This window comes from Streptopelia decaocto, assembly GCF_964273445.1.
Source record: "Streptopelia decaocto genome assembly, chromosome: 1".
NCBI lineage: Eukaryota > Metazoa > Chordata > Aves > Columbiformes > Columbidae > Streptopelia > Streptopelia decaocto.
The window spans coordinates 189,481,852-189,504,839 of record NC_138663.1 but is presented as its reverse complement, the minus strand read 5'-3'; the positions used below and the strand labels follow the sequence as shown (position 1 = coordinate 189,504,839).

General features: G+C 40.2%; 1 protein-coding gene across 1 annotated transcript in view; it reads left to right on the top strand.

The window, feature by feature from the left end:
* The window catches only part of MTUS2 (microtubule associated scaffold protein 2), a 319,109-nt gene that overhangs the window by 140,667 nt on the left and 155,454 nt on the right, over positions 1–22,988 (top strand). The window contains exon 6 of the mRNA XM_082074597.1: positions 9,939–10,145. Coding sequence (XP_081930723.1) covers positions 9,939–10,145 — 207 coding nt within the window. The remainder of the gene's footprint in view (positions 1–9,938; positions 10,146–22,988) is intronic.

Below are 22,988 nucleotides of genomic sequence, written 5' to 3'. Positions count from 1 at the left end.
AGAATTACAGGGGAGGGAAAAGCAAGACAAGAGTTGAAAGGAGAAGTGTCCAGTGCCACAAGACAAGAGATAATAGTTACTTCTACAGGACACTCCTTGGTGGCCTGGAAAAGCTTGGAGGTTTTCACAATGTACATTTAAACAGCAGCAAGTTCAGAGACAACTGAAAATCAGTCATTGCCAGAGTGAAACACAGTAGCTGTTTAACAATCTACAAGTCTGCAGAGATTTTTAAGAATGGTCATAAGGGATAAAGTTAAGTAGTGACATGGTCCCTCCTCTTGCCCCAGAACAAGTTTCCTTCTGATAGATGTTTATGTAAACTGCTCATGAAAAACTACTTATAAAAACCTTCAGTCTGAGCTCCTGCAGCCTCTGGAAGCAGGCTGTTTCCATGCACTACCTGCTTTCAAGTTAAGTTTTCCCTACTGTTTTGTTTAATCCTCTTTTTTGAAATTTACTTTCTCTTCTGTCTGGAGTGGACGTGGGGTTTTCTCCTCTTTGCAGGTATCTGAAAACTATTGCTCTCTTTCCCAAGTGTCTATTTCTCCATACTAAGCTGCTAAAAATATTTATGAGAAGAATGAAAATGGGCCAGAGTGTCTTGACTTACCCTGAGAGAACAGTACCAGTCAGTAAAATAGGTTACCAGGATTTGGGGCTTATCAGAAAATCAAGGTTCTTTGTAACACAGTGCCTCTTGCCACCATCATTTACTATCTGACCCTGCATCTGGAGTTTGTCTACATTGATGTCATGGCAGAAGCGGACCAAGATGAGCTGTGTGTGACTTCCGAGAAACTGCAAGATTGCACACTGAGCAGTAAATACCATTTGAGCCCTGTAAGTTGAGTTCAGTCAGCATTGAACATGGGAATACAGGTGCAGAGAGCAATTGGATCATATTTTCCATTTGATGAAACTGCAAGAGCCTGCAAGTTCAGGATATGAGTAGGGTAAGCCATTGAGTAACAGGAGCCAGCCTGGGAGATAGATATGAGAGGAATATATGAACAGGATTTATTAACAATCCACTGTCTTTTCTGATCCTCAAAAATAAATGTTGCCTTGATTTTTATTCATCCAGCTTAATTATCCTGCATCATTGGTGACTACAGACATTACTTTTCCTTAGTCATTTTTATCCATTTTATTTTGTGAGAACTTGTGTTTTGTGTATTAACTTACTGTCTTTCTATATCTTGTGACATTCCAATTGTAAACAGTATGAGCCTTCAGTCTTATTAATTGCCTTTAACACTGATTTTAAAAATGCCAGTGAAAGAGAACAATACATGGGGAAATTGCACTATCTGTTAGTGCAATTCCTATTCCACTGAAGTTTCTGTTTCCTAAAGTTTTCCAGTTTCTCAGAAGTTGGGGTTTTTTGATCTTATCACTGATTATTTCTTGGACCTTTCCTGCTTTGGAGGTCAAACTTAATTCATAGCTCTCCATATTTTCCTTTCTACAACTGTTATTTTGTTCGTTTCTCTTGAGTCTATTGATACCTTGCTGTTTCAAAGATGCTGTTAAAGATAACTCATGGTAGTACAATAATCTGTCTGCCATCTCTTGCGGGATCCCGAAGATTGCCTGATTTGGTCTTTGGGCTCTGACTGTTTTTATTGATTTTAAACTACCCAAGACTTGTTCTGGGAAGGTTGCTAATTTCTCTAGTTTTTCACTGTCCACCCCGGGATATATTGTTTTCACTTCTGGCATCTCACCTTCCATTTTCCTTGCGAGATCAAGAACATGTTTCATTTCTCTGTGACATCGTATTCTGTTGCAAAGTACTTCCCATTGTTATCTGTTGATTCAATGCCTCCCCTTATTGATCTTCCATGTATTCCTGATACCTCTATTAGTTACTTTACATTCTTTTATTTTTGGCATTTTATTTCCCAATTATCCATTCAAGATTGGCTTATAATCACCTTTGCATTGTCCAAAGCCTTTTTCCTTGTATACCTCTAATGACTTAATCTTTCTGTCAGTAATATATGACTTCCTAAGTCAGCATACTAATCTTTTATTCCTTAATGATATATTTTAAGAAGGATGCTCATGGAAGAGGCTCAAATGACAGCAGTCAGGACTAGATTGGCATAGGAGTGGAAGGGCAGCAGTTTCCTGCAGCTGCGTCCATGCCAGTGCACAAACACAGACCAGAGCGGGGTCCCCCCACAAAGGGGCTGGATGGGATGGCAACCCCTGGCATGCCAGAGCTGGTGTGGAGCTCAGAGCAGGGTCAGGCACCATCTAGCCAATTGTTTTAAGGTGCCTGCCACCATTTTCAGCTTTTTGTCAACCACTTTCCCTTAATTTGGCAGTTAGTTGTGGTATTAAACTTTAATCTGCATGACTGGTTTTGATGAAATATTTGAGAAACAGGATTAAACATAGCTTTGATAGAGTAATATTTACAAATACAAGCAGATGAAATGCATGAGCCTGTATGGTCAGCATACTGGAAGGGGTGCTGGTGAGCCTCTTGCTCACATGTGTTGTGGGGTGTGAGGGTTTGGCTGACTGTGGCAAAAGCAGCTGGGGACTAGGAGGTGTTTTTCTCTCACTGATACCATCCTGCCTTCAAGATTGCTAATCAGCATGTCTTGCAGCTCCATCCTGAGCTTTTAATCCAGTTTCTAATCCTAGTGATTTCAGTCCTGCCCTGGGGTAATGGAAGCAGAAGGATGTAACCAGTTGCCATCCCATAACGAAGTGCGAGGTACCACAGAGGCTTTTAAACCGAAATCGCCATGGCACGATATCGAGGACAGAAGCAGTACCTCATAATGAGGATTTTATTCCCCTTTGCCATGCCATTCATAATGTAGCAGTCTGCTTAAGCAGCACTGATAAGCTGAGTGGTTTTGGCCCGTGTATAATACTAATACTCATAAAAATGACTCTAAAGTAATTGATAATTAAATCCCTGAACTACTGTGATGGACTGCAAGTATTATAAGTACATTAAGGGTTTCATTAGTTTTAAGACATGCCAAGTAGAAAGTAAAATAACAATGAATGATCCCACAATTGTGATCTCCAGATGTGATGCCTAAAATGTGACTGGAGCAGTGAACCTTCTTCGTCTGCAGGACATGACATGTGTGTTGGTGTTGGCTGTGAGTTCCTTATTAAGCTGTGCTCTTTCTTTAGGTGATGCTTTACATCAGATGGGTCAGACAAGCAGCCTGACTCTAAGAAAAAGCTCTCTGTACTCTAGCTAAGATAGGAAGTCATTGTATTGCGATGTATTTAAAGGTGCAGTAGTGTTTCTGAAAGCTTAACATTAGTTTATTTTATGTAAATTGAAAGATACTGTGTCTATATAAACTATGAATAGGTTTTCCTTGATTTTGAAGACTTGTTGGAGCAAGTGTGTTAGGATTTTCATTAACTTGATGATTATTTTTCTGGGATTAATGTCTGATTTTGAAAAGTGTAACAGAGATCTTATTATTAACATTTCACTTATTTCTACTCATTAACTTTACTTAATTCCACATTTTTGGGTAATATTTAGGGTATTGTTTTCTCAAAGAGTGAGTTAATTAGATCTTGTTTCCTTATCACCTGAGCATTAAATTTACCAGTCCTGAGGGTCTAGCAGTTCTTCTCATTTCTAAGTAAGTCAACTCTTGTTAAAGATTATATCTGTATCTATCTATCTATCTATATACATAGATATAGATATATATACATATATATAAAAATCAGGACAGCAATGTTTCTGATTATTTAGACACACACAGACATATGCATTTATTTGTGTCTTTGCATATGTATAATGCATTTCATCATGAATGGTACAATATGTCTACAGCTTTGTCCTTGTAGGAAAGCTTTGTTTTCACATTTATTCTCATGAATACATAATGCTTAAACAAGTAAATGAGATTTGATGGTAAAAAATAGGTTTTGAGCTTACTTCCTGAAATGTTGCATTACTGCTACTCCAACTGTTGTGTTCATTTTATAGGCTTTCAGTCTGAGGTACTTGGATTTGAGGCAGCAAACTTCTCAGTTGTTTAAAGCAAGAGGTGACAAGAGGAGAGTTCAGAGAGGAAAATATTCTCTATCCTCCACCGATCTGCAGTGTTTTCAGTTGGCACTCTCTGCTTTCTTTGGGAGAACAATCTGGCTGTATTTTGTAAAGAAAAAAATTAAGTGCTTCAAAGGGAGACACACAATTCTTCATCAGAGTTGATGTTGTCACCACACTTGAGACTTAGCCATATGCCACCTCTCTGCTCCTAACAATTATTGCATCTTCAAAGAACTAAAATGCGTCATATGAGAGGGGTTGTCTATATGACTGTTGTGCTAAATCATCAGTCAGAAGAACAGTATCAGTAATAATTTAGACGCAGCAGCAGGCAAATGCTTTATACCCTACCTCCTCCCTGCAGAGACCCAAGTGCTGTTGCTGGCTGGGCACCCTCAGCGCTTCTGAGCAGCCGATGAGTAGCAGCTGAGTGAGCCCTGTCAGTGAGCCCTGACTCTGATGCACAGAGGAGTGTTCTTGCTGCTCTGGGCTTTCAGTGGAAACCACAGTGAGTGTGGCTCAGGCACTGACAACTTCTGTGCTGGATCTTTCTGTGGGATGCTGCTGCTTTGCACATCAGCTGTAAAGTGAGCATGGACGTTTGCAGTTTGCATGAAGCACTAGCTGACAAATTCTTGGGGTAGTGAGAACATGCTAACCAGCTTTGGGTTGCCTGGGAGCTGGAAAGGCACAGGACAGGTTTTTGGGACTATTAAATCTGAATCAAGAAGAGATGAGCATTTCCTACTGTATGACAGTGGACTGGCCGATCAGAAATTGACTGATGTTCAGAAGTGACAACTGTCTTGCCTTTGGAACTGAACTCTCCCAGGGTTGACAGTATTTGCATGAGAGACCATCAGGGGAGCAGGGCACAACCTGCTCACTGCTGTTTAGATGTAAACCATTAAAGCCTTGGTTTTAAAGCCTCTTTCCCCAGTTCTTGTTCAGAGACAAGTCATTATAACGGGAAAACTGCAAAGGTAGTGGAAACAAAATGGGTATCTTACTTGCACAATTTGTTTTTAATCTGCAAAAATATCAGTTATTAGGTTAACTCTGAGGTGGGTTAACCCTGTTAGTATTATCTCTGACTAATTCAGTGACCTTGCAGGTAACTTCTTTGCCCCAGATTCCACAATATGAAATGAGAATAATGGTGTTCGTAGCATTCTGTAAAAGAAAGTCAGCTTTCTGAGAGAAAATGACACCTAATGATTAAAGTTTTGATGGAAATTCTTGTCAAAAAAAAACCAAACCCTGAATGATCAAAAACCCCACAGCAAGAAAACAAAGGCTCACCAAGGATTCCTGAATTGCAAGTGGAGCTGAAGTCTTGAACTGCTACCCTTTTTCATAAGAACGTATCTGTGTAACTCCTTTCTTTAATTTTTCATTCATTTCGGCTAAAACTTATTTCAGATTTCACAGAAAAGTCACATGAAAGTTGCTCTTTGTTTATACATGTGCATGGAGATGTGATTCACATGCAATGAGGATGTATAAGAAGTCTAGCTCAGACTTTTCTTAAGGCTCCCCAGGCACATCTGGTTTGTGTCAATCAGTCGCTACCTCAAAATGTTTTCGTGTTTCTAGATGGGAACAGCTTGAAGCGTCATAGAAAATCGCTTGTGTGCTGTGCAGACAACAATACTTAATTCTATAATTAGCTTCAGGCAGTGAGACAGCTGGAAAGATTTTTTGCCAATTTTTAAGCTTATTTTGGCAGATTTTTATGAAAATGAAATCTGCTCATTAAAATAACTTTTGTTTTGAACTCCCAGACTTGGTTTGCAGGAGTGCTTCTATACTTCTAAGAAACAGAAATAAAGAAAGAACGTACATCATAAAACTTGATGATATTTAAAACAGAAAATACATACAACAGGTTGTTGTCTCATGAATTTTAATGAGAAAGAACATGCAAAATAACTTAACTTTAAGGATTTGAATGCATCCCTAATGAGGATAATATCCTGCCCCCAGGTCCTTGTGGTGGAGAAGAGCTGGATTACAAAGAAAATAAGTGAAAAATAATCTAAGGTTGATGTTAAGTTCAAGATACAAAATATGGTTAATTCGGGGGGAGTTTGAATTGAAGTCACAAAGTGGAACATAGAAGGAAGTGTGAGAAAATCCACTGAATCTTCTGTCCGGTTCTGGGAGAAGAGTTTTGAAGCAAAGGTAGAGATGGCTGGGCAATTTTGTTACTAAAAGTGTTCTGGTTTTAAGGAAATTGTTCTTCAGTGACACCCATGGTGCTCGGTGTGCTGTGGGCTACAGATGCTTGGTTGCATGGTGGTGCAGGAAACAGACAGCTGGAGACTCGGTGTGGGCATCCCTGCAGTTAAGCTGGGGACATGGGAGTCCCGGGGGAACCTCACTTTCCTAAGGCAAGCACATTTCTTATGTTTTTTAAACAAAACAATTTCTAACCACTTTCCCTTCTGCTCCAGTGGAATTTCCCCTATTCTGCTGCAGGAAATCTGGGATATTTATAGCTTTTTGCTGTTAAATGAAAAGATTTCTCCCTCTACCTCAATTTTCAAAGATTCTTAGGAAAAAGGAATCTCGACTCTCAGCTCCTATACTGCCGGCCTGCTGGTGCGTTTATTTGAAATCTGCAAAACCCACAAGAGATAATCCCATACTTTCTCCCTGCTGCCACCGACCTGGGCAGGTTCCTTGCTCTTGAGGCCACTTACCATAGGTACTCACCTCTCCTTCAAATCTGGAGGGTACCTGGGCCTGGTTCTATCCCTGATGGGAATATTTGCACACTGTGACTGAGTTGTGTGCCTTTTGTCACATGCCGTTGCCCTTGTGTAATTAGTCCTTTAGGTGAAGCTAATGTTTGACCATACGCAGCCACTAACAAGCATGTGACTGTGCAGCCAGATGGGTAAGAAAAGATGGTCTGGCCCATCAAAAATATTGCTGAAGCCATAGAATCATAGAATCATTTGGGTTGGAAGAGACCCTCAAGATCATCGAGTCCAACCATTAACCTAGCACTGCCACTAAACCCTGTCCCTAAGAACCTCATCTACACATCTTTTAAACACTTCCAGGGATGGTGATTCAACCACTTCCCTAGGCAGCCTGTTCCAGTCCTTGATAACTCTTTCTATGAAGAAATTTTTCCTAATACCCAATCCAAACCTCCCCTGGCACAACTTGAGGCCATTTCCTCTTGTCCTATCTCTTGTTACTAGGGAGAAAAGACCAACACCCTCCATGCTACAGCCTCCTTTCAGGTAGTTGTAGATGGCTATAAGGTCTCTCTTCACCCTCCTTTTCTCCAGGCTGAACAGCCCCAGTTCCCTCAACCGCTCCTCATCAGACTTGTGCTCCAGACCCTTTTACCAGCTTCATTGCCCTTCTCTGAACTCACTCCAGCACTTCAATATCTTTCTTGTAGTGAGAGGTATCAGCATTGGTGGGGGAATGTTGAGTCTGGTTGAGGAAGAGAAAGCACAGGATCATCCTTCTGTGGTAAAACTGCAGCCTCACACCAGTATAAGCCAATCATTTGTCCTCTCATATATAGAAATTCCGTCTGAAAGATAATTAGCATGCCACTTTTAGCACTTGGGACTCTTAAACGCTTTTACTGGACACTTTTTTCCCATTCCTACATGAAAATCAGTTAACATGATTCACACTGATTGTAAGTTGTGTTGATAGCATTGAGCATACTGAGATCAGGTTCTGCAGTACTTTGCTGTGGATGTGAATAGGTATGATGTGAATGTCCCTGGCAGTGGGGAGGGAAGACATCTGGCTTGCTGGTGCTTTGCAGATGACCATAAACCAGCTGTAACAGACCACTATCAAAGCAATGCTGCACAAGCCTAGCAGTAAACTGGTAGTAAACATCACTACTTAAGTCTTCTCCGTGCTGATGTGCCCTTCACCTGCACCTGGAGCCCACAGCTACCTCTGAGCCCATCCTCACGTAGTTCAAGTGAAGCCAGAGTCAGGAACAGAATCCAAAATAGAGTCCAAAATTGTCCCTGTTGGTACAAAAAAAAAAAAAAAAAAAAAAAAAAAAAAAAAAAAAAAAGTGAATGAGGTTTTAGCAGCTTTTTATTACACGCTGTAGGTATTTGTCATTTTCGTTTGGATTAGTCTCCACAGCATGTCCTCCTCTGGGCTGGTAAAGGTGCTGCAGTCAGATATCCATCTCTTTGTGTCGTAATAAAAGCTCAACTTGTGAAAAGTGGGTACAAAAATGCATTTTTAAGAGTTTATAGTATATAAACTGTTGAGCAAGGAGCGTTTTTGATGTCTTTTATAGGATAACAAAACTCTATAGCTTGGTGTAACACATATTTCTATTTCAAAAGAAAAGCCTTGGTTTTGTTAAACAAAGCTTAGTATTATTATTGTGATGAGGTACACAAATATCTTTCAAAATCCCCATAGCATTTTTCTGCTCAAAGGAGTTAGTCTTGTTTTCTGTAAAGTCTTCTCAAACTGTAATGCTTCATTAAAATTAATAAGGCTGTGACCTACATAGTTTACAGAAGAATTAAACGCTGTAATAATATGAAGACTGTATTCTTACTGTGCAGTTAATTTCGATTTTTCCTTTATATTATGAATGTTCACTTCTTCCTTTGAAGTATGTGTCAATCTGAAGCACAAATAGAGTTCACTGAAAAAATAATGGAAAAAGGGTGACTTTGTGGCCTTTTCTGGCAAACTGTGTTGATAGTTTTAATGCTGCCTTGTCTCCTAACCCACCAGTACTGATGTTTTATTAAATACTTTAGCATTAGCTTTTGGAGAACTTTGCTAGTTTTTTGGGTTTGTGGTTTTTGTTGTTTGGGGTTTTGTTGTTGTTGTTGTTGTTGTTGTTGTGGTTGGTTGCTTGTTTTATTTTTTGCCTTTCTTTTAGTATATACTTTTGCTGCTCAGGATTCTACCAGGAACAGGAATCTGACATTGTCAAACTTACAAAGAAAAGCTCTGTCCTAATTTTATGTATAGTTGAGTTCCAGATCCACTTGGTATCCAGACCTTCCAATCAAAAGCAAACTCTAATCTTTGGTCCTTGAAGACGATTTGGGGCATTTATGGCCCTATGTTCTGGATTTGCCTAGAAAAGTTCACCAGAGCAAAAGCAGCAGAATATAGGTTAGGACAGATGACCAGTTAGTAGTTACAACAGGCAGAGGTGGTACCTGAGCTACTGTTGTTGTCTAACTTCATCTGCTGTAAGCCCACTATGGGCAGTTTTCTAAGACTTAGTTGGTGCCAGTTCACACAGGCTGATGGTTTACGGTGAGAAGTCCATCAGTGGAAATGGCTGGTGGTTTGTTTAAAAAGTACAACTTTACAGGTCGTGTCCTTGTTCCAAGGCTTGGTGCAAGAAAAGGACATTTTCCTTTAGCAAAATTTGAAAGAAGGGCTTCAAATAAGCATTTTCTTTGATGGAATATAAAGAAGTCCTGTGTCCTTGAAGAGGATTGTTCGTGTTCTACAACAGTTTCCAAAATTGGAGGCTATGTTTAGCATGTTTGTCTCTGTGTATGAGTTTCTTTTAATTGGCACATAACAAAGGTAAAATTAGAGAGTGATACAACATAAAAGAAGATAACAAAAAAAACTTAGTAGACTTGAACCACATCACTTTGCTGGAAGTTTAAGTTATGCCTCATGGGTCCTTGCTGCGTTTCACACTTTAAAAATTATTGTGGCCTCTGGTTGCTCCACAGAACTTTTCAGTGGAGCAAAGAATGAGACATCACTGCAGTTTCAGCAGCTGTTAAAACTTCTATTCAGTCTTTATACTGTCTATGTGGCTGGTGGTAATGGTCAGCATATTCCAGTACAGTTTATTTTATAAAAAATTCTTTCTTTTTCCTTCTTTCAGTTGATCTTAAGAAAGGCTCATGTCCAAGTGCTGCAAAGTCAAATCTCCCCAAGCCCTGCCAGTCTGGACTTCGTCCTCCAGGTTATTCACGGTTGCCAGCAGCTAAACTGGCCTCATTTGGTTTTGTCAGGAGCTCAAGCGTATCCTCTGTCTCCAGCAACCAGTCAAATGACAGTGCTCAGAGTGATCAAAGCAGGACAACCAACCGTAAGTCCAAATGCAGTCTTGCTTCTGGGGGGATGTTAAATAGATGTATTCCAGGACTGTCCCGACTGGAGTCAGCATCTAATTTAGGACTCATGTAATCTCTGCAGCACTCACTAATCCCTACTGTGCCACTGGCTGTAGATTTGGTATCTTGATTTCCCAGTGTAATAATTAAAAATATTATTAATAATAGATGAGTAGGTGCTGAATGTACATTGCATATAAAAGGGGATGATTTCCTTGCTGCAGAGAAAATCACATTAAGAGTGAACCTGAGGCATTTTTGTATTTTTTTTTTTTACTTAGAATATGCCTTTTTACAAGATGAAGTCAGTAAATAATCACAGTAAACTGTTTGGTAAGTACATTGCAGCCATGTAGAACAGTTTAGAACAAAGATTATCTAAAATGAGCAATACAGTCTTTCTCATCTGCTTTTCTTCTGCCTCTTAATATGCAAATGCAATAAACTTAGTTTAGAAAATTAACCAAATAATGCCAGTGATATGAAAGGGATCAGAACTAATATCGTAGCTATTGTCTCACCTACCAGACTTGGAAGGATCTCATGGCTGAAATGTCATTTCAAATCCGATTTCTGTAACGACGGTTAATTTTATTAAGTACAAAATAATACCCACTGGATTGTGCAGTCCTTGGGAAGTGTGCATGTGCCCTGGGGTCAGAGCAGAAAGGGGGATTGAGGGATTTTCATGCCCATTTTTCTTTGAAGACTGGATTGATCCTGAACTGTGTCCATATCAAAGCCAGTGATATCAGCCTGGGAGAAATGTGGGGGGACACGCCAGGTGATCTGAAGTGCCAGAGGAGACAAGATGCTGCAGGCTCCAAAATCTTTCAGTGTTCGTATTAATTTGAAATGAATTAAATAAAATGAAAATGTTTAAAACACCCTAGGGATTTTCTTGTTCCCCTTCTATAAGGCATAATTGAAATGCCAAAGACTAACGTGTCCAGGAACTTCTAACTTTTCCAATGCCCTCAAACATGCATTTCTGTCCTGTTTTACTGTTGGACTGATTGCTCATTTCTGTTTATTTTTGAATAAACTTTACTTTGATGGTAGGCAACTTCTTTTGCTTTGTGCTTTTACCCGACATTTATGCCCTTGGAAAGCTTTTCCTTTCATATGATGTTGTAATCTTTTGGTCTCTGGTTACGTAAAGCCTTTGTTAGTGACAGAATTACCTGATTTCTGATTAGATCTAAGCTACATCTCTGCAGGAAATGTTGTCTAACAATTTCAGGTGTGAATCTGAAAAAAAAATAACGTCAGTAGGTACAGCACTACCCTTGAACACAGTGGATGCATACAAATGGGAATTCTCTAAAAGGCAAGTACTCCAGACTGTAGAATCTGAGTCAATTGATTTCCATTCAGAAACAGTGGAGGAAGCATTACTGATCTTAGACCCAGAAAGTTACAACTGACTATTCATCTTAAAAGAAGCTGATTTCATTTGTATATTCTGGTGTATCTTTGTATTATATTTGTGCATTAAGCCCATAAAAACTGAAACCATATTCCAATCATCAGAAGGATGTGAAAGTATTTGGTGAATACATTCTGTTCCAGCCCACTTAGGTGAAAATGCGAATTCTCTTTAATGTTGAGATTAGGATTTTGTGACCAGCTTGTGCATGTTGCGAGAATGTTTCCAGATGAATATGAAAATTACCTGAGGGAGGTGCTCTTCTTGTACAAATTTTTGCAGGGACAAGCTCAGCTTGTCACCTGATGAAAATTAGGATATATAATTTTTGCTTTTGCCAATAAGTTAGATAGCTCATCTAAGCAGTAGTCTAGTTTCCCTTCATCTCCACAGTAGGGCAAGAGAATGTGCACCTCTCAATAGTCATCTGTCTGACGTGGTTCCTCTCACATGCACGGCTCTCCAGCCCAGAAGTCTTTTACTTGTCTTTAATTCCAAATAGATAAAACTTCCTCCTGGACCGGGATGAGAGAGGGAGAAAGGTGTGTTGCCAAGGGGATGAGCGCACATGCTGTGTTTAGGATGTCAGCCCTTGGGTAAGTCATCATATGAGAAGACACATAACATCACCCGCTTTATTTGGATTAAAGGCAGCACAACTCCCATTCATCAATCCTATTAGGACAGGTAGGGAGGGAAAAAAATAGTTTCCTTACTGTTATTACCTTTCATAGAAATATTAACGCTGTGAAACTGTATCATCTTTTTCTATTTAAATTCTATGTGCCAGCAAGAGTTAAAGTAGTTGCCTGACACCCAGGGAGAACAAATTAGTTGTCTTCCATTCTACCGCAACCTATTTAACACAGATCAGCAGAGCATTTCAACATGCACGGAAAGTAACCCAGGAGTAGATGTAGGCTCAGGAATCTTAGCATGACGTATTATTTCTTCCCTTCACTGTCTGCTGGAAGAGTATGTTTTTTTACATTAAATAAATAGCTGATTCTGTAGTTACTGCCTGAGACCATGTCTTTGACCAAATCAGGCTTCCCAGAGGGCAGGGTAAAGTTTTACTGTTAATTTCTTAGCTCAGTAGGGTAGAAAATGCAAAATGATCTAGCTTTAGAAATCTTCAAAGATATAAGATAACACAATCTCCTATGAAAGTAGCATCTCTACATGTCAGTGAGACAGAAGTTATTGAAAACATCTCACAAGCGTGCATATGTTATAAATAGAGGAACTGCCACTTTTGTAATTGGAGGGAATCACCTCAGGATCTTATATCTGCCATTAAAAAGAAAAGCCACAATGTGCTCTAAGTTGGTAAGAAGCAGGTGGCTATGGCTGGATGACAGTAGAATGTAGATTTATTTTAGAGGCAGAGTGTTTTAGGGGAAATGGCGATTCTGGTAGAGGTCCTAGTGTGATGCTGTTTTTGCTTTTTTCTCCCCTGCCTGATGTCTCATAGTGCTAGCTCTTCCCAAACCTGTCATGGTTGCATTTGGTTTCAGAAATACCAACGAGTGTCTCGTTTTGGCATACTAATACTGATTAATTGCTGTCTAGAGAATAAAACCTCACTTGTTTAGAGTAAGGAGACATGATGTTTGTGTTGTGGGGAAGTTTGTTAATAGAGCTGTGATGCGGCAGCTTTGTTCTTCACCAGATTTCTCCCCTTCCCTTGACCTCTCTGGAAGCAGTAAGCCTGGATGTGCATGGAGCCTGTGCTGCACTCCTTGGCTGACTTTCTGGCAATAGCTCAGGTATTCTGATTGACTCAATTAAATGGATTTGCAGCGGTGGGACTGTGCTCTTTTCCCTTGGTAGGGACAGGGCAGGCTGTACGGCACTCGCCTGCTTGTCTTCTGGTCTTTCCTGGAATACTGTCCCTGGGGTGTGAGTATAAGCCAGGCTACACTTCACCGATAACATGCCAACTTCGACAGCTGAGCCATCAGCTGCTAATCAGGATCAGTCATAACAGGGCTCTGCTCCTATGGGGTCGTGCCCAATTGCTGGCTGGGGCTGGAGGGACAATTCTGGCAGCCAAACTACCCAATATCTCACCAGCTGCTGGGGCAGGGTCCTGACTTGCAAGCCTGGGTCACTGGCCCATTTTGACCACCTAAAGTCCACTCTCTGGTGCTTACTTGTGCTTTGCACACAGGGAAGCCAGGGTCCATGAAGCTCATTTGAGATGATGGTGGCATGTTAGGCAGCTTTTCCCCTTGCTAAAGAAGATGCCTCGCTTCTTGCCTTGCTGAGGGATGCAATAACAGAAACCGAATACTACTCCATTCAAAGCTGGATCCTAGGATCAGGCAGGGGAGATCACCACAGCTCACCATAGGCTGTCTTGCCTTGTTCAAAATAAAATGGTTCAAGTGGTTCAGGCGAGCTCTTTGTTCCAAATGGCAAACAAGGGAAGTTGTGTTCGATCAAAACAACTCAGAGAAGCGGAGGCAGTGAGAACTCCCTGTACCAATGGAGAGGGTCCGTCCTTTGGTTAATGTTCCACTCTGCTCAGTGTGGAGTGCGCAGCTCTCCCTGCCACTTTCACACCTCTCATCCCATGGCTTTTCACATGTTAAGCTCTGTACTGAGCTGCAGCAAGGCACAGGTGAGGTCTTCTGCTGGAGCTAAGCCACATGGCCTGGTGCCACAATATGTGGGACAGCTGGGAAACCCTGGGCTGAGGCTCAGCTCCAGGTCCTGCTATCAGGTCCCCCCCAAGATTTGGTCTGTGCTACAGACAGATTTTCCAGTAGCATTTGTGTTCATGATTACCTGAAAAGTTCATGTTTACCCTCATATCTGGCCTACTACATTTGAGGTTTAAAAATCCATGATCTTCTAAACCAATTTTATTTATTTAAGCGGGGTTTTTTTGTATATCAAAAACCTTATCGAGTTTGTTTACACTCCAAATTGGCTAGAATTGATACATTTAGACACTTCAATTTGTCTATAAGGGTCATGAGTGTTCTCTGCTAAGTATGAGAAAAAGTGAATGACTAGCAGTGTCATGTTAAGTTTAAAACCAGTATGATTTGGAGTGGAATGAAACAATTGTGTCACCGTAAAGAAAAAACCTAAATAGATAATTTATAACAAAATAAATAACGTTTCTCTTGGAATTTTAAATACACTATATTGAAGCTTCTCCTGTGTCTGCCTCAATAAAATTTGCCTAAGAGGTTTTGAATCTGAATACACAACAATTTCACATCATACCCACAGTTGTGAGATGTGGCTCCCAATATTATCTTGGGATTCTCCAATACAGTAACACGCTGCCCAGGCTGTAGTGTCTGTTTGACTAGTTTAAGGGTCTTAGAGTTCTCCCACTTGCTTTTATCTGCATTTCTAGTGATGGGCTGAATATCCTGTACATGTAATTAGTTTTATGTACTTCATCAGAATAGACTCTAACATGCTATAAGCACCACATTGGAAAGAGTTCATTAAGAACCATGAAACAGTTTGATGTGTGGAGGAATGGAAGACAGACAGATTGTTTAGAATGAGTTGAGGGATGATAGCTGAGTTCCAGAAGTGGAAGAATGTAGGTATAATATCAGGAAACACTTTGTAGTCATAAGGTCTACTAGTCTGTTAAATAATCTTCCAACTCAAGAGATGAAATCCCAGTTGTTTAAGATTCTTAAAATAGAATAATAGCATGATGTTAGAGGCAATTCTTCTCCAGTGAGGTGCTAGACTAGGAGACATAATGCTATTCAATATCTATCCACAGCTCTGAGTGCTGAAGCAATTTCTTTTCAGACTGAGCAAGAAAATGGTGATGAATATTTCAAAACTTGCATTAGTATCTCACGACAGCTATTGTTTCGTTTAAAATTATAGAAATATGAAACTGCTTGTTTTGTGTAAACTTTCACAATCCCTTCTTCGATGTATAGATTTCCTGCTGGTTTTTGACCTGCCGTTACTTGGCCTGTCTACATGTTGAGTTTCCATTCTAATAAGCAAAGATGTCAAAGTGTCAGATTCAGGTGGGAGGAGAGAAGAGGAAATTAAAGTGATCACAGAAGCTTTGAATAGATGGCTAATTGCCTGCAAAAATGGTAGAATATTCAAAACTGTGATGTGATGGACAGATATACTGATTATTCTAAATGCATAAGTAAATACAAAGATTTTCCTATATGAAAATACATTCCAATCATGTTTCTATGATGGATTTTCTGGTCATTTTTCTACATGACAAATTCATTTTTTTCCTTTTTATCTTATTCTGATATCAATATTTAGATGAAAGATTCACTTTATGCCATCACTTCACTCTGAATAGGACTAAAATAGAACTGTGTGAAATTAGAATTTTCAGCTTGGTGGGGCAAAGCATCTGGAAAAGTGCAGTATGTCAGCCAGGAAGAACAAGGACTGCAAAGACATTTTAGCTGCCTTCTAGGCTCTCGGCAGTTACTTTTCGTACTCTAGTTGTTACAGCTGAAAAACAAACAGACAAACAGCCTTCAAAGAATGACTTGGAGGTGTAGGCACAGTGCTTTCTCTCTGTTTGCAGAGACTGAAACAACAGTGGTGAAGTATAAATTGTCCATCAATTTCAGTGGGTTTTAGATACAGTGTTTGTGAGAGTATTTTAAATGTGACAATATTTTAATAGCTTAGATAATGCTTTTACTGTCTACACGGTTACCTCTTCCCCTGCCCGTTAGAGCACACTGAAGAGGGAAGCAGCATCGCCACGGGAGGGTCTTCATCACTGCCTGCTGTGAATAAGTAAAGGCAGGAAGACCAAGCTGCTTTGGAAATGCAGAACTATTTTTCTATGAAGATAGTGACCTGAAATATTTGGAGGGGTGGCAAATTTACTGAGCTGAAGTTTGTCAAAACTGAAAAAAATCTGTGAAAATCTCAACTCTGCAAACCCCGCTTTTTATGAGCAAAGAACAGTTGAAAGAATTTTACCAAGCTCTTGTGCCAGCTCAGCTTCAACAGAGTGCTTAATCATCATGTTTGTTATTGTTGTAAAATGCCACATAAAATCTGTGGGTTTAGGTATAAGAAGGCCTTTCTGCAAGGTTCTGTGTCTGTGTGCTATAGTTGTCCTGGCTCAGACCTGGCAGCTCCAGTTCCAGTTTTTGGCACTTATTTCTGTCTGGCTTTTTGAAAGTGACTTAAATTATTTACCACACTTTCCCATCTGTAAAATGAGGTGGGAAAGCACAAATGTTTGCACAGATATTGGGTTATTGGGCCACACTGAAGAAATAGATAGTGACAAATCCTCTTTCCTGGCCCATTTCCGGACAGGGTTATTTGACTGATTACGAACACCTAATTTAGTCACTGTGACTTTTAGTGTTTAATCTGCAGAGGGAAAGAGCAGTCCAAACCACTCACACACCAGGCTGCCAAATACCAGTTTTACTGAAGAAGGTAGTGCATTGCCCCGCAATTAGGCTGTTCCCATCACAGGCACCCAAACTGTTAATATCTCTCTCTTGATGCGGTAGGAGATGTTGACTCAATGATCAGTCTCTTGAATGTATCTACTGTGGCAACCTGCTTAGGTACTCCTGTACTGGGCTGTTTCATCAGCCCCTTCTTTATTTTGAAGATGTCCTGTGGCTGGTTTTGTTCTGCATTTTTCCAGAGGAGATCATGACCCCTTTTTTTGTTGCAGTAAACTGGGCTTCATTAATTTCTGAGAGGGATGCAAAGAAATCAGCGAAACCATTTCTAAAATAACTATATTTTTTTCAGTCATTAAATCACATTTTCTAAAGCATCTAGCCTGCCCAGAGCCTGAAGCAAATCCCCTTGGATAGGGATGTGAGGGGAACAGGAGGCTGGTCCCCTCTGCAGCCAGGGCTAGAAGGGACCTGCCAGTGGAGTGCGACTTTGACAGTGTGGGGAAAAGCCTTGGTCACTCTGGAGTCTGAAAGAAGGACAAGCACAGCATACGTGTTTCTGGGGTTGCATGGCACTCAGAACAGTAGCACTTAAAATGTCCTTTGGAAAATACGAAGGCAAGCAGCAACAGGAACATATCTGTCACATCCAAATTAAAACCCCTCTGAAGAACAGAAAACTCACTATAAATTGTCTCCTTTTCATACTCTAATCTTCCTATTCTATCTGATAAGGGGAGAAATACTCGTTTAGAAGTGAACCCTTTGGGCATTCATTGGAATGGTTTAATCTCTTAATTTAGCCCAAAGAAAAATTAAGAAATAAAGCTTTGAAGAAGTGAGAGCTCTTCCATTTCTCTTTTTCTTTTTTTCTTGTTTAGTTTTTTTTTTTTTTGCCAAAAATGAGCATTAATTTAAAGATACAAGAAGTTCAATATGGTAGTTATGAGCCAATTCTGAGTCACAGTGAGACAAAGAAAAATCCATGTCACGATTTTGAATTATGGAAATTTTTAAAGGGTTTTTGTAAATATATTTTCCCTTGTGTAATTTCTTCTTAGGGTTAATGAAGCTGTTAGCTTGTTTTCCTAAAAAGGAGGCAAATAACCTAAGGTTCGGTGTTTCTTTGATCTCACTCAGGAGGGACTAGATTTAGAAAAGTGAGCCTGAGATTATCTCATTAGAATCATATTATTACTAGCTGTTGTCAGAGGTGAAATATTATTAATTTCTTATGCACACAGTTCAATCCACTATGTGCCTTACTAGCAATAAATAGGATCAAAGTTATAAGTACTGTAAATATTACTGGTAAATCACATTTAGACCAAAATGTTTTAGAAAACAGAGCTGGCCTCTTTACAGTACCTGAAAAATCAATTAGCAAAATGAAGTGTGGAAAATGAACACAAATAAGTGCCTGTGTACTTGTCCCTTTTGGGGAGGGAGAGTGGCTGATTAGTTTAGGAGAACCATGGTGGATTAGTGCAGGTATGTATTCACAGTGGAGCAAAGGAAGACAAACTTCAAAGAAGATTCTAATCTTTGATCCCATTATGAATCCTGCAGAAGACTTGTGAATTCTAATTTAGTAGTGAGAGAAGTGTTACAGCCAAAAGACCATGGCCCTATTTATAGAGGAAGAACTTTTCCCCTGTAGATGTTGGGCTGGAGTCTCACCCATGACATGTTTTCCATCACACTAATCTAGTCCCAAACAGGTAAAAATTGAGGTCATTTATTTAAGTCTTCCAGGTGCTCTTGAGAATATCTGCAATAAAAAGAAGAAACAGCATCTTTTGCAGCTTTCAGTGTGTGAGTTGTGATCCAAGAACTTAAAACCTGCAGCTCAAACAGCCTTTCCTTCTGACTTGCTGCTTGACAGTCTCTAGAGGCCTTGGTGAGATTACATGGGGCTGTAAACAGCTCAAAATGGTGTGGTTCTTTGTCTTGTGACAGGTGCGAGACCACAGGCTTTCAATTTGGGATTTCCAAAGTTAATTTAAATGCTAAAAGAAAGCTAACTGAGGTCTGAAATAAGTAAAACCAACACTGGCAGGAAAAAAAACAAAAAGACAAACTGAGACCCTTCAACCAAGAACACTAAGCTGAATGGAATGTAAACAATTGCACAATATTTTCCTGCCAGGTGGGAGTTATCACAGACTTGTAGGCTATGGACACACTAGACATCAGCAATACCACCATCAGCAGTCAGCAAAGTTCACACCCTTGGACATGAGCCTGAGACATGGTAGCATGCCTCCCATGTGGCAGCTTAAGGGTACACCTGTGGTTTTGGTGTGGTTAGGGGAGAAAACTGCTGCTGTTCTGCTTGAACTGTGGTTTGCAAACAAGCCCCAACACTCCGTTCCTTGTAGCATGGAGTCAAATAAGCTGGGCTACATGGTGCAAGTCTTTAATTTATGCTGTTGCTAACTTCATGGACTGCTGATATGGTTTATCACACTTCAAGTTACCATCTTCATGCCCAGAGAAGTCTACATAGTCAGAAATACTTACGTACAAATACGAGCATTTAGGATGAGAGAATAAAGTGTTCTGATTTACAGATGTGGATAGGACCTTACTGGAACAGCCAGCAGAGTTCCCATACAAACCTCAATGTCTGATTGTGTGTCGGTGAGGTCCACCTCAGAATGGGTCACAACTCTTGCTGTATGCAGATTCACAAAATGGTCATAAAGCTACTGTGTTATTTGAGCACACACTGTTTGAATTGGGCTATTAGGTGCTGCATCATGTGGGTCTCTACGTAAAAAGACCTTGCTGTCCAGAACACAATGGAGATGGTGCCTACACTGGCTGGCTGGTGGACTGATACCAGCAGCAACACCAACTCTGCACAGTGGACCTTGATGACACAAAATGAGCCTAGACCAGTTAGTTCTTCCATATCATGAACCTTCCTCCAGCTGACCATAATATTGGTCTTCTCTTTTTGTTTTCTTTTTCAAAACAACCTTCTCAAAAAAGACAAATTCCATGATACTCCTTAATTGAGCACAAAGAAAGAAAATAGCTTCGAACTGGCAGAGAAGAATTGGGAGTCACCCTTTTACTTCATCACTAAAAATAGAGAAGGAATACAGTAAATGAAGGAATTAGTTATTTCCTACCACTGCTTTGCATCTCAAAAATAGTGTATATTTCAGGTGCCGTGATAGCATAATATTTATATTTAGTCAGTGGTTAACTTCCTTTCTATCACAAATTACTGTTATACTGCCTTCCTGCCAGCCATTTTTGGAAATGTATGTACAACCTCCAGAGAAAACTAAGCAAAACTGAGTAGAAGAATGATATGTTCTGAATAAAATGGCATGCCTTGATCAAAACGTCTTATGAACAAGCCTGGGAAACCCTTGTATGCTCTTCTCCTTCTGCTAAACTGTATGGATTAGGGTGGGCCAGAGCTCAGTCCATACCCTGAAGTGTGTGGCAAGACTTTCTTGGATTAGATGAAAGACTTAAAAATGCATCACTTTTAGCCTGTATTTTTCTCCTTAAAATACATACATATATATATACATATATATATATATACACACACACATATATAAAATTGATTTGGCACTTTTATAAAATCTTCTGCTCAGTTCTTACTACACAGCATGAGATGATCTAGGAATTAATATTACTTTTGTAATCAGAGGAAAGGGGATTTTCCAATGAACGTTATTACGATAATTCTATGTAAACAGAAAGCCTATTTTTAGATGCTTGGATATATCCTGGGATAAAACGTTCCTCCTCTGACATGTTCTAATGTTGACTAAATGTATTATGTACTGCATCTAGGTATCTAAGGAATTTTAATTGTCTCAGAGGTACACAATAGCCTTTTAGAATTAGGATATTTATCACTTGTCACAGCTTGTAAATTTAGATACAGAACAGGCCTGTACACTGTCAAGCTGTGTGGGAAAGTAAGAATAAGAGGTAGCGTCATGGTCTCTGTATGCTTTCCAAGCATGTTAATAGCTAGTGGGTTCTAAAAATGTCTAATATATAGCTTTAAAAAGCTTAAACCTGAAAGATGCATGAAAATGTAGAAGAAAACAGCTGATGCTAAGAAACTCTCTCTTAAGCGCGTAACTCAGTCCTGCTCCTTTGGCAAAGTGATAGTTGCTCTAAGAAACGTACTGAATTATGCATGGCTTACCAATGATCCTGCACGGGAGAGACGCTGGAGCTCCGCTGTGATGGTGGGAAGCTTTGGGGAATGTGTGCACTCCTGAACTGTCATCTACGGGTTGTGTGAATCAAAAGTATCTGCAGATAAAACAGTCAGACTAATTGAACCAAGCCCCTGAGAAGCGTGCTAAGTGATACAAGCTTGCTATCAGTCACAGTCGGAAGATTAAACTACGGACTGTCAGGCTGAACAATTTGCAGCTAGGATTAATTTGGTATTCCCCACTTCAGGGCATGCCAGCTATTGCGTTAAAAAAAATATAAAAACTAGTCTACAACATCTAAGATTGTCACAATTTAAAACAGACCAGCTTTGTTGTGGAGCCACAGTTTTGTAGCCATGTTATTATTTTATTATTTTATTTTATTTTATTTTATTTATTTTATTTCATTTATTTTGTTTTTTAATTGGTTTGGATAGATGGCAAACCTTTCCCTAACTGGTGTCTCACCAGCTGTCGTAAGCTGGTTACTGTCCTTAGCCAGGGGCTGTGGGAATTGCTTCTCCACCACCATCTGGGCAGAGATGAAGCAGAGCAGCAAGGTCCTGCCCAGCCCTGGTGAGGGTGAGGAGAAATGTCACAGGTCCTTGGTCCGTGGGAGAGCAATTTCCTCTAACAGCTAGGTGTGACAGAAGCCATGCAGTAATGAGGGGTAAATGCCTCTTGTCTGCATTTACACACTTCTGATTTGGGCAATAGAGATTTAATTACTATTGATGGAAGTGCTGGTTTCCCAACTACTATTATTGTCATCCATGTGAGGAATATTTTTGTTTCAGAAGAATGATTAGACATTAGCTTCACTACTTAATGCTTCTCATATCCTCATACCTGTCTGCACAGAGCCTTTCCTTGAGCCATGTTTTCCCTGTGATCATCAGCAGTGACCCCTGGTCTCTGCAGACACCCATTTGACTTCCCCCCTTCCCATATAGCCGTGTATTTGGATTAATCATCCTGCTAAAATATGCTATGATCCCTATTTTAACAGTTTTTAAAACACAGTCATTCAATCAGTGTTTTGTTCCAAAATGTCTGTGCACTATTTGTTTTGCTGGTTTATCTCATGCCTTTAGACAAGGGAGTTCTTGTCTTACTGGTGCTGTCTGTCACCTGCATGGCATCATGCATGCTCCCAGTGATGCATGTGATTTGGAAGACTGGCATTAAATAAGAATTGTGTTAACATTTGCTTCCGCTACAGCAGGCACAAAGCTTCTCCCTGCTCATTCGCAGTTTGTAATTAGCTGGTAAAATGTATATGTAATTAGCTTTGATAATGCTTCCAGGAAACTACTGCATGCTTGTTGAAACTTCAACTCATTGTAGAGGTATTTTAGAGGGAAGTTTTTGGCGGAAGTAAGCTTCACTGGAATTTTGGAACGTTTCCCACCAGGTAGGTTGTAAAGATGTCAGGGCTTTCTCCATACACAGCCTTCTGAACTTCTTGCAGCTTCCATCTCCATCGCAAGGTCCTCCCACTACTTGAAATAGTGCCCTGGTTCACCTAGGGGCTAGGATGGGTGCACTGGCTTCTCACATTGGCAGCTGGAGCTGAACAACATGATTGCAGTGGATTATTCGGTGTCTCAATCAAGTTAGCTCCACGGTCTCTGAGGGTTCATAAATTCTGCCTGTGGCTAACGAGCCGCTGATGCCACCGACACACTTTGTCTCGCTGTGGCTGTGGTCCAGGATCCGTGCTTGCTGGCTGCTGCTGGTTGCCGACATTTAATCTTGTGCAGCCGCAGCGCTCTGAAG